Below are 12,062 nucleotides of genomic sequence, written 5' to 3' on the forward strand. Positions count from 1 at the left end.
GTGTCAAAAAAATACTTTCTGGCCTTGACAGCCCATGCATCCAAACAGAAAAGTCATATCTGATTGCATTAAACAACATTAAACAATGTTAAACTCATTTTGCATGTTTCTTTGCCACTCGATTTGCCACTCGATGTGCCATTCACTTTAAGCATGCACATATCCTCTATACAGTAATTTGGTCAATGTCCTTTGAAATTGACTGAAACTAAACTTTCATCTATTTTTGGAGCAAATGCTCAGTGTTAATCAAGAATCTTGCCCATCTTGCCTGGGCCTTGCCGTCCTTTGTGATCCTTTTTTACTCTACTCAAGCACCTATGTCATAAGTAATACGTTATGGGGGTATCCTCATGTTTTTATTGTATGCATTTGCATTATTAACCTTCTTGTGCTTTACTTTTTACGTTACATTAGATTGGTTAAGAAAGTGTCAGTGAAGCATGGTCACAATTCAATAACAAATTAGCTTTGATTGAGTATTTTTTGAAACATTTTACACTCCTGGACCACTTTTGAGAATTAAAATCAGATAACGATGAATGGGTATTCACTCATATATTATATTAGCTCCCAATATAAGGACAAGTCAAATGTTCAGGCAGAGCACATCCATGCTAAGTCTAATTCTTAATTTTAATGTTCATTATGGTTCAGCGTAGCATGATATAATTTTTCTCCACCATATAATCTACAAAGACCATTGTGGAGGCTATGATTTTGCTTTGAGGGATGAGGAGTAACATGATATAAAGCTAGAAATGCCTAATACGAATTTAGTAGAAACAACAACATACTTGTTCTTGAATCTGCTGTCTTCAATGAATTTTGGTGCCTACAGTACACCTACTGTGGAGAAATGTTACAGCTTAGTGAATCCCATAGTACACACCTCTTAATGCATGCTCTTTATTTGAGTATTTGGTCTTCAATAGGAGAGAGGCCAAAATAAATGTCTGAGGCAGTTTTGATGTAATATGCCAGATGACTTTCCTGCTCCAGCTCCTCACTTAACGCTAAACCATTTTTGATATACCCTACTGGCAGGGATGGTACTAAATTCCATCTCCAGCATGCTCTGATGGACTTATTTTACTGCAATATATTGCCAGTGTTCGATAGTTAATCTGAAAGTCCTTGGCAGTGCTTCTGACTGTTTGTTGTGCAGCTTCACCTCGCTGCCCTGAGCATTACATCAGGCAGTCTGGCCCTAGTTTGTCTTCCTGACAAAATTCCTTCATTTGTCTATCTGAAAAGAAAGAAAGGACTAGATATACTGTATCACACCATGCATGAACAGACCAACAAAGGGGTTGGCAACCAACCCTGAAGAGAATGTGACAAGCATCCTTAACTGGGATTTTTTTTGTGGCAAAGCTAACATATAGTTTTGCTAAGAAAACAAAAAACTATAGCTCTCCCTTCATACAATTGTTTTATTATAACATTCTATAAGAGGAATACGGAAGAGCAGAATATATGATTTTGACATTAAAAACAACATCTTACTCCTGAAATGACTACAATTCTGATCCTTTCAGTATCAACATTTTAACAGCGTCCTCTCGGGAGCAACATCTAATGAATGTGATATTGTTTGAGTATTTTTGGAAAATATTGGATTTTGGGGGGAAATCCATAGGGAAGTCCTCGCTTTCCTCTTCATACGTCTTCCTCCCTTTTGTTATGGCCTTCGAGCCAGGTCGTAAAAGTATTTTTAATTTTTAATTCCAGTACTTTAATTTAAGCACAAATTTGTCAGAGCAACTTTCACTTGTAAATAAGTCATATTTGAACAGGAGTATAATTATACCTTGACAATGGTAGTACAATGGCTAGCAGAAGTGAGGCGACAACAGAAGGTCTTCTCCTCTGATTCAGTAAGCTTTGATGGCTCTGCACTGTGGAGGGGGAGGTCACGGGTCTCACAGAGTACACCTGGCTGGAAGTAGGGTCTTTGTTGGTTCCATGTGGGTGACTGGGTGTGAAAGACAATGAGGCTGTCGATGTGGCAGCCAAAAAGTATGAAGAGGGAGTAGGTATATATGGGTATAGCCATGGGGATCTGCAAGCATTTTAAGGAGGAGATAACTTGAGTGAGTGGGAGAGGGAAAGGAGATTGGGCCACTATTCAGGGCCATACTAGCTAAACTACAATCAACTAAATTAGGCAGGGGGCCACTCATGTAAAATGACTTGAAGTCAGGGGCCACAAGACCGTGACAACAAAACCATTTGTTGTGTGCTATAGTAGGTCCGATAGGACACAATAATGGACACATTATGTCCATTATGGTAACTTATTAGGGCCTGCTTCATACTGCATTTATGCATTTTGATGTTTGATAGAAAAATGTGTCAGTCCTGTGTCAGATTTTGATATTAAGAAAATAGGAAGTAGATATTTCAGTGTGTTCTGTGGATGTGGAAGCGTCTTTGTGTGAAGAGTATAGGAGGCAGGCTGGCAAGGGGAGGTGTTTACATGTGCGTATGAAAGAAAGGTTTTTTCATTTAGTTTTGAGCACCCGGTTGCAAATGGATGGATGGCTGATGGATGAACTGCACTCAAAACCCCTGTTGTACTCCTTTACGTTGATGTGCCAGTAGGGAAGTAGTAGAAGTAGACTGGCTGTTTTGTTGCTATGTACTATGAAAAGGTATTTATACTTTGACTTTTCATACTCATACTTTTACTTTTGATACTAATACATATTTTAACACCAGATGCTTTTCTTAAGTATGAGGTGAGCTACTTTAACACTTTGACCCACATGATTTTCTTGTGGGTGACTTACTCACCAAACGCGCATGTGGGTTCTTGTAGCAGTGTCTTGACTGCAATGTGTTAATTTGGGACCCTGAGTGAGTCACTAAGATTACTCCATTCTAAATAGTAGCCTACATGGTATTCGTATCTGTTAATGGTTGATTAACAATTAACCTGTACAACCAACCATCAAATAAAAATTACATTTCATTTTACATTGGAACATGGAATATGTTCCAGGGGCTAGAAGAAAGCTCATCTGGGGCCGGATTAGGCCCACGGGACGCCAGTTTAATAGTACTGGAGTACAGCAACTTGCAATGGGCCTGGTCTACAAGATACACTACACCACAAAGCCACCCATCTACCTGTCAAACTCACAGAGTTATAATATATCGTCAAACTACTTCAAAAACGTTACAAATCACGTTCAAGCCGAATAGGCTCAAACAAAGTGTTACATTTGTTCTACTGCTATGCCACCAAAATGTGGAATGCCCTAGTACCAACAGTCATAAAACATGTGACTCCTTTAATCTCCTTAAGTCAAAACCACTCTAAAAGAGCACTTACAGATGGCTGCAATTCGCAACTGGCCCCTGTAAGAAGTCTAAGCATATCTCCAGAAATGCCCCCGACCCCCAACTGTTTACTGTACATATTTTCTCTTTTTTTACTACTCGTTTATATGATGTTTTTGCATATTTTGATGTACCCTAGCCCCTTTCGGAACCCTGAATATTTATTTATTTATTTGGGAGCCCTTCCCAAATAAAAAAAGATATAAAAAGGTATTCAGAGTTCCGAAAGGGACTAGAAACAAGCCATAGTGCAGTGTGCTTTTTTGGGTTTATCCTTTTAGCATCTTTGTATAAAACTGTACTTTGTTTTGGCGAACTGTTAATAAAGTATTCAATCAATCAATCAAACAAACAAACAAACAAACAAACAAAAAAACAAACAAACTATAAACAGTGTGCAGCAGTACCCAAGACCAACAGTTGGAGGCAGCAGTACACCTAAAGGAGAGTCTATTGTGTGCAGCCGGAAACACAGAGGAAGAAGCCGATCAGAAGGAAGAACAACTTACTTCAGTGTAGTGCCGTTGTTTAGCTGTAAACTACACACAGAAATACACCATGGCGGACGTTTTGGACCTTCATGAAGCGGGAGGCGAGGACTTTCCTATGGATGAGGATGGTGATGGTAAAATTTACTACAGTAATTCACATTTCGGTAGCTGGTTGAAGAACCAAGTACGTAGTCCTCCTTGTCTGGGAGGCTCCGCAGCATGCGTGGTGGCGGGCCTTGTGTGATGCTAGCTAACGTTGCTAAGCTAACCATCATGATATTGAAACATATTGGCTCGTTTGCCCATGAGCTGGAAACGTAATAGATATAGTTTGTGCTCATATTATTGCATACTCTATTCGGCAGTTAAACGAGGTCGAGATTGTGGGTTTGGGTTTTGTCTCTCAACACACGTTAGAGACGAGCGAGCTCGGTTGTGAGCTTGTAGATCTGCTGCGGAATGTTAGCCCCCAGAGTTAACATACATATTTCACCGTACAACAACGAGCTACGACGTGAGCTAAATGAGTTAAACTAACATGCTGGCCTTGAAAACTTCATCAAGTAACTGTTATTGTTTTCTATTTTCTATATATTATAGAGAGCATCCATAAATTGAAAGAAAAGGCGAAGAAAAGGAAGGGAAGGGGCTTTGGTTCAGGTAAGTTTTTTTTTAAAGTATCAATCATTTAAGTGCATTTCTCCTCCATAATCGTGACAATAATGTATGACAGTACTAGTGCAGTGATATAATTGATTAGCTCCATTAAGAACCTCTTAATGGAGCTAATAATTGATCTGTGTTTTGAGTAGCCTGTCTATATTTCCATGTTTGGTTTTTTTTCCAGAGGAAGGAGCCAGGTCAAGAATTAAAGAGGACGTCTATGATACAGTGGAACAGGATGGAGATGAGCCAGGTCCTCAGAGATGTAAGTGCTTTGTAAATTGTTAAAGATTTGTGATTATGGAAATTACCTACTGGCCAGTATTATGGAAAACATTAAAAAATAAAGAAAGAAAGTTAAGGTGGTGGTATGATTTGAGCGATTTGCCTTCAATGGAATGAAACTGTTTGGTCAAGCATATGTAGCATCACTCCTAGTGGGTTATGTATGTTTTTTTTAAACATTTTTATTGATGAAATACTTAATTAGTCAGAAATGTAAACATGTGGTACAGTAAGGCTTAGTTTTTAGTGACATTGAGATTTTGGAGAGCCCAGAGGTGCAAGAATAATCAAAATGGCATTGAATTAGGCTCCAGCTGGTGTCTTGAGAGCACTTTTGTTGACAAAAGAAAAAACATGTTTGTCACTCACAACATGAAGATGTTGGTAACCATTCGGTGCAACAAAAATGGCTTTGAGGTGTTCTTATTTAGGGGAGAATAAGCAGATGAGCAAAAACCAAGCCACTCTACCAGTGTTAGAATTACTCTATTAAATTGGCGTGTTCAAGGTGGAAGACTGATAAGAAAGCTGACTCTTTTCGGCTACTCGGCCTTCATCGGGGAGTGAAAGGCATTCCCTGTGGAAGGCCGTGTAGTCGAAATGCTTCTGTACTTTAGTCAAAATGGACAATGTAGAGTCGTATAGTTCTTTCATACGACTCTTCAAACATTGATATCTACAAAACAAAAATAACGAAAGTGGAACATTTTCCATCTTTTGTACCCATTTTATCTTTTCTAAGTGTAGTTATAATACATTACTGCAGTACCTGTTATCAGAGTACTTGGAGGCCAGACTTTATCCTCTTTGTATCTACCAAGTTTTTGGTTAATAAAAATCTACTTTCTGTCAATACATTTGTACAGGTGATTTTTTTTCTAAGTGTTGGATTTTGGAATCGCTCGTTTTTTCAATAACGCAACATCCTGAATTGACTGATGCCTCCTGCATTATGTGCAATTTAGAAACTGTTGGTATGCAGGACAGTTGAGTGATTTTCAAGGAGAGCTTCCAAACTACTAACACTTAATTAAAAATAATCACTTGCACAGAATTTATTGTTCTGTAGTAGTAGCTCATAACACGTCTACGGTGGATTTTTATGTAACAAAAACGTGGCAGATACAAAGAGGATAATCCAACCTTTCCGTACAGCTGCCATGTTGGTGAGTTTAACATCGTTTAATACAATCAGATCAGACTCTTCCGTTTGGATGTATGGGCTGTCAAGGGTTGGTATTGCAACTCTAGATTCCAGATATTAAGAATAGGATCTAAGAGTTGCTTGCGGCTAAGTTTGAGTCCTGAATGTCATTGCTGTCGGGCAGAAACCTCGTATCTCCATATTTCAACTTAAAGTTTTTTCGTAAATTAATGCTCGACTTTGTCATGCTACAGTATCTCACAATAGTAGCAAAATTAGGCATGCTTGTAAAACTTCTATTTATGAAATTGTTTGGGGGTTTATAAATATTAAATCAATGAAGTATTAACTAGAAGAGTGTAACAAAATAATGACTACATTGGATCCATTGGAACACAGGTTCTTTTTTCCACATGTATCCGTTTTGGACATACAAGGTTTCCACCTGACAGCGGTGATGTTGTTTTTGTGCCCTGTGTTAAATGTGTGCTGACGTGACGTCCTGTTCCATCTGTTGTATTGGTGCTGTAGCTGTGGAGGGTTGGATCCTGTTTGTAACTGGCGTCCATGAAGAAGCCACAGAGGAGGACATCCATGACAAATTTGCAGACTTTGGAGAGATAAAGAACCTGCATCTCAATCTGGACCGTAGAACAGGTTACCTCAAGGTGAGAAATGTGAAAATGTAAAAGCATGCATTAATATGCTTAACATGATCTATATAACATACTACATATATAATAACACCAATGTAATGTACTTTATTGGCACCCTCTGGCCTCACTGACTGATATTTCAAATGAAAAGGGTAATAATAACATGAATAATGCCATTTCACTTACCCTAACCAAGACTAAGTGACAGGACTTGTTTTGCCATACAATCGGTGAATAGAGAAAGTCTTTCGTCTGTGGAACCGGTATCTAACAAAAACAATCGGAGGGCACCAATGTCCGAGGAATACCAATGTCCCAGGAATACATAGATGGCATCTTGTTAATGTTGCCCGTCTCTGGAACCACTTTTCTTAGGAAATGGTATCCCAACAATGGAGAAGTTTCTTCTCATGCATACACCCACATAGAAAGTGAATTAATGAAAAAATAATTGACCTGTTGTATAATTGAGTGTTACTGTTGATGTGTATTTACCAGCACACATGTTGTCTGCTGCCTGTGATGTACTGTATATACAGTATATTGACCGCTTATGTCACAGACATGAATTGTAGTATTTAACTGAGCCACAAGGTGGCAGTGTTGATTAAATTATGTACTTGAATACAATTGGCCTTTTGTTAAAGAAGGTGGCTTTCCTCAGAATCAGGCTGGACAATGTACTGTTAACTGCAGGCTGTAAATACTATTGAGGTTGTTACAAGTAAAGGTGTGCAACTTTACCGGCATCAGATTGTGATTCACCTGTTAATTATCCGATTCTGATCCGATTCTGATGTATCTACATTTTCTATATTACTGCACACATGGCCACTTGTACTTTTTCATAAGTTAATACAAACAAGTGTAATAGTAAGGTATGACCAACATAACCTATTAATGTTACATGCTCTGTACAAAACATGTGTAAGTACAAGATGTACAGGGGAAACTGAAAGAATTTACAGAATGTCCTAAGTGTACAGTGCTGCTTTGTCGTTGTCAGTAAATGGTGTTCATGAGTGAGATTGGGATTACATGCCTATCTTAAAGGGGCTGTTTACAGAAAACATTCTTTTAATACCTCAAAAGAATCAACTGAATTATGGGGAATTTTGCACACTGCCAGCATTCCCTGTTGAGCTTTATTTATACTCCATTGACACGTTTTAGCTTGTGGAGTATAAATTAGGTAGTTACATCATTACAACATTGTGTTACCTGTCCTCCTCAGGGTTACACTCTGGTAGAGTACGAGACATATAAGGAGGCCCAGGCTGCCATGGAAGGGCTGAACGGCCAGGACCTGATGGGCCAGCCGATAAGTGTTGACTGGGGCTTCGTCAGAGGGCCGCCCAAGAACAAAAGGAGGTGAGGCAGTGATTGACTGGCATTCAAGTCAGTGGTATAGCACAGTGGTTCCCTATACTTTCGTTAAAGACCCAAAACAGAAATGTCTCTCCGGGACTCAAGCTAGTGCAAATGGCAGATCTACAAGCTCACAACGTGCCACAATGTAAGCTTGAGATCTTCTACTTTCACTACGTAAATTTATGAAAATTCTGACACTTTTGAAATTCTACACAAATGGGCCCGACCCAGTGTTTGGGAAACACTGGTATATCACATGCAACCAAGCAACTTGTGTGTATACACAAAGTCTTTTGTGCATTTCATTCAATTATATGATCCATACTATTATTTACTTGTCATGTTGGTGTTCTGGATTTCTGTGGTAGAAAATTGGGTAAAAAAAATCTCAAATGTATACAGGGCAGTATAATTGCCCTCAGTTTTCACTGTCTGAGCTGTGATTCAGGTGATCTTTTGCATGGACATGACAGAGTTTTTTCTCACAGGGGTGGTGGACGGAGACGCAGCAGAAGTCCAGACAGGAGGCGGCGTTGATCTTATCGTTTCTCACCTTTCATTGGCTGTAGGAGGTGTCTGTCACTTCCACAGGCAGTTTGTAATAACTTGTCAACCACTTGAGAGGTTAATTTTAGCGCAGTGGCGCTATAATTGAGTAATAACTATCCAGTTGTGTGAAATTTCTAAATCTCAGACATGAGATGTTCTACAGAGGAAAAAACATATTCAGTTAATTGGCACAAATGGTCAACCTTGCATTTTTTGTTCAACTTCTTTTTTTTGTTCATTCAAGACCAGCTGTTTTTAAATTAGTAAATTTGTGCTTTTGAATCCCTCATATATTTGATTTCAGGTTTGGTGCATGTTTTGTGCATTTTGTGTTTTTGTTTTATATTACTTGGGAATAAAATAAAACTTTTAAAATGGTATTATCTGTGCCCCCGTGTGTTTTCATTTTTTTTCCTTTAGCACATGTGACGTACACGTTACATCATCCTGGATGACCTCACCCCAGTGAATGGTCCCACCCAGTACATTGTCAACTCTAAATGCACCTGTCACTCTGGACGCAGTACACACCCATAGGCTACTTGGACAAAACTCCAAGCCCATTATTTTTCTACAGCCAATTGGCAGAGCAGTGCTTTCTACTCACTCACTCCTATTTGGCATTGACGCTGTTGGAGAGCATCACTCAAAACAAGTAATGACGGCCATTGGCTCATCTGGGCGTCAATCAAGAGCTTTCTTCGCCATGATTGGTTCTCTGTTTTATGGGGCGGGCTCATGAATGCTTTGGTTGACATTGTTGTTGTTGTAAGTGGCTAAAGAAATTACTTTCTCGTTGGTGGTCCCGTTAGGGATTTCTACCTAAATTGCGACCCATGAAGAGGCTAAAAAGTTAGAAAGTGTTGGTCCTGTAAGCGCAGAAGCGATTCATAAGGGATAAGGTAGCGGAACACTTCTATGGGACGATGAAAAGCACATCTGCGAGGCCGCTCAAGGTAAGCAGACAAGGGACACTCCACTAGCTAATGTTAGCAGGTTGTAGCCAAGCTAGAAGTAGCTGCCTGTTAGCCTGCTGTCTGAGAGACTCAGCTATTGACTAAAAGCCAATAGTTCTCTGGAATGAACACATGAGATCAACTTCATGTAACCGTAATCGTCTTGTCACTTTAGGAGCGTGCTTATAATGATCGGGATGCGTGTAATGGCTCCATATATACATGCTACAACTGGCCACCTGAATCGCGTTTATGTAAGCATGTGTATAGTAATGTTCTGGGCAAGTTGGTTGCTGCGAATAGTCGTATGATCCATTATAGCAGGCACAAAATCAAACATTGGCAAGCCCAGCATCGTCAGCAGGCTGGCTTGAAACTAATAACCTGCTCGCAATGTGAGTGACAACAGAGAACAGGTTGACGAGAGGAGGAGGGGGGCTGGTTCGTCTTTCTAGCTTTTGTTACAGCTTGGCTGGGACAATTTATATTGATTTATTTTATATATCCTCTGTCAAGTTCTGGAGAATTTCAATAGATGGAACTGCAACATAGGACCATTGAATTTAAGTACATCCTTATTAAATTCGTTTCAAACTTCTAAGAGTGTACTTTAATGTGTAAAAGCTGAGCGGGGTGCAGGTTTGCTAAGTTGCAGGGTTCATGTTAATACTAGGGACCCGGCGTCGGGGCCAGTGTTGCCATGTGTGCTTATTATAAGCGACTTTGGGCTTGTTTTACTGGAAAGTTGCTTGTTATCTGGGCTTGTTTAATGTCGGTGGTTCTCAAACATTTTCATGTCAAGGACCCCCCAAATGTATATGTTTAATGTGGCTCAGTCCTCGCTTCTTTTGGGCTTGTTTTCATAGACCTGGTTGCCTGTTTCTCTCGCAAAATCTGGCAACACTTGGTTGGGGCACAGACACTATCCCTTTTGCTTACATCGCTGTAACGCTGTTAGTGCTGCCTACCTGCAACAAAAATGCAAAACAATTAGGCTTCTCTACTTTAAGTTAGATTGGCCTGTCTAAGTTGATAGTTTATAGTGAGTGAATAAAGTCATCGTGAATCCTCCTATCTCTACATATGCTTGCTGGCAGAACCTGGTGCTTGCTGCTCTTTGTTACTTTTTGTGTGTTTTAAGTTGGGGCTGGAGCCGCTTGTGTCATTTCCAACATCACTACTACAATGGATGGGTTGCATTACACTTTGGCTTTAATTATTTAGGTCTTGTATTTATGGTCTCTTTTGTTGTGCGGGGAGGGGGAGCCCAGCAGTGAGCTCTTGATATGAAAGTAGGACAGTCAGTCAGGGGGTACAAGTTCTTGCATTTGGCCACCAGGCTCAGGGTCTGTGTGTCATGTACTGTAGTAATCCCTTCACCCAAAAAGCCCATGCCTCTGAGCATGAACATCGCCTTGTATTTAATTTAGCCTAGCCAAATCACAGACACGTACATATATATGTGTTGTGTGTATGTATGTATACACACACACACACACACACACACACACACACACACACACACACACACACACACACACACACACACACACACACACACACACACATATACATATATTATATATATATATATACACACACACATATACATATATTATATATATACACACACACACACACACACACACACACAGCCCTAGAGAGAGAGAGAGAGATTATCTTCTTACTGATTATTCTATTGATTGCTTTGTCGATTAACCGAGAAGCGTGTTTTAGAAAAGTTGCCCTTGAAGCCTGGGATGCACCATCCAGGTTGGCTGGTAGATCAGAAGGTTAGTTTCTTGCTCTTTGAGGGTGTGTGAGACAAGTTTGCACTGTCAGGCTCCATTACGCAAGCCCTCAGCACATCAAGAATGCACTGGTGCATACAGCAGCACACAGAACACCTGAGGCCATCTTTTAAGGAGAGTGTAGCATCCCTCACCATCGCCATGCAAGTCGGACTCCAACTCTGCCAATATAGTATACAGCCAAGCAGTGTAAGCACTTAGTAACATCTTATTTTGGTTTCATAATTTAAACTTCATTTGCCACCAGGAAATCTTCACTTGAACCCCAGCATCCCTATTCTAGGGGAAACATTCAACAAAAACAACTGTGATTTTCTGACGTCAGAACTCAGAAGAAGCCACAGGAAACAATTCAATTCAATCTTTATTTCACACCCAAGGGATCATATCACAATAAAAACGAAATACAATAAAATAAAAATAACAGAAAAATAAATACAATAAAAAGTTGATATGACACAGCTCAGAATGACAGATAAATAACATCACCTTTGTCTGAAAGCAAAAGGATCGCATAAGGGTGTGATGACATTTGAATTCCCTGTCTTATAAGAATTGTTATAGGTCTATCATTTTACAGCTGGAAGCTTACAAGACAGCCACTAGATGTGTTGGTATCCTGTATGATACATAGTAAAGTCATCCTCACATGATGGTGCCATATTAAACAAAATAGGCTACAGTCTTGGTCCTTCCACGAGGTAGGCCGACCGTCAGCCTTACTCCCATGTCTCCCATGAAAACATTATGGTTATTATGTGTCAGTACAGTGTAAACATTTTGCCATT

At 39.7% G+C, this 12,062-nt stretch overlaps 2 protein-coding genes across 6 annotated transcripts in view; both read left to right on the plus strand.

The window, feature by feature from the left end:
• Positions 1-3,824: 3,824 nt before the first annotated feature.
• On the plus strand, positions 3,825-8,887 carry rbm8a (RNA binding motif protein 8A). Of its 2 annotated transcripts, none has more exons than XM_084053353.1 (6): positions 3,825-3,973; positions 4,440-4,499; positions 4,687-4,767; positions 6,463-6,599; positions 7,822-7,958; positions 8,447-8,887. In XM_084053353.1, the coding sequence occupies exons 1-6, from the start codon at positions 3,907-3,909 to the stop codon at positions 8,493-8,495; spliced, it is 531 nt and encodes a 176-aa protein (XP_083909479.1). In that variant the 5' UTR covers positions 3,825-3,906; the 3' UTR covers positions 8,496-8,887. The 2 variants fall into 2 exon arrangements, with proteins under 2 accessions (XP_083909479.1, XP_083909480.1); XM_084053354.1 differs by having other exon boundaries at positions 3,825-3,967.
• A 365-nt stretch (positions 8,888-9,252) lies between these two features.
• The window catches only part of otud7b (OTU deubiquitinase 7B), a 41,312-nt gene continuing 38,502 nt past the window's right edge, over positions 9,253-12,062 (plus strand). For all 4 annotated transcript variants that reach the window (XR_014600500.1, XR_014600501.1, XM_084053086.1 and 1 more), the window contains exon 1: positions 9,253-9,463. The gene's annotated coding sequence lies outside the window, so the exon portion shown is untranslated. The remainder of the gene's footprint in view (positions 9,464-12,062) is intronic.

Source organism: Gymnoscopelus microlampas, assembly GCF_963454915.1.
Source record: "Gymnoscopelus microlampas genome assembly, chromosome: 3".
Classification (NCBI taxonomy): domain Eukaryota; kingdom Metazoa; phylum Chordata; class Actinopteri; order Myctophiformes; family Myctophidae; genus Gymnoscopelus; species Gymnoscopelus microlampas.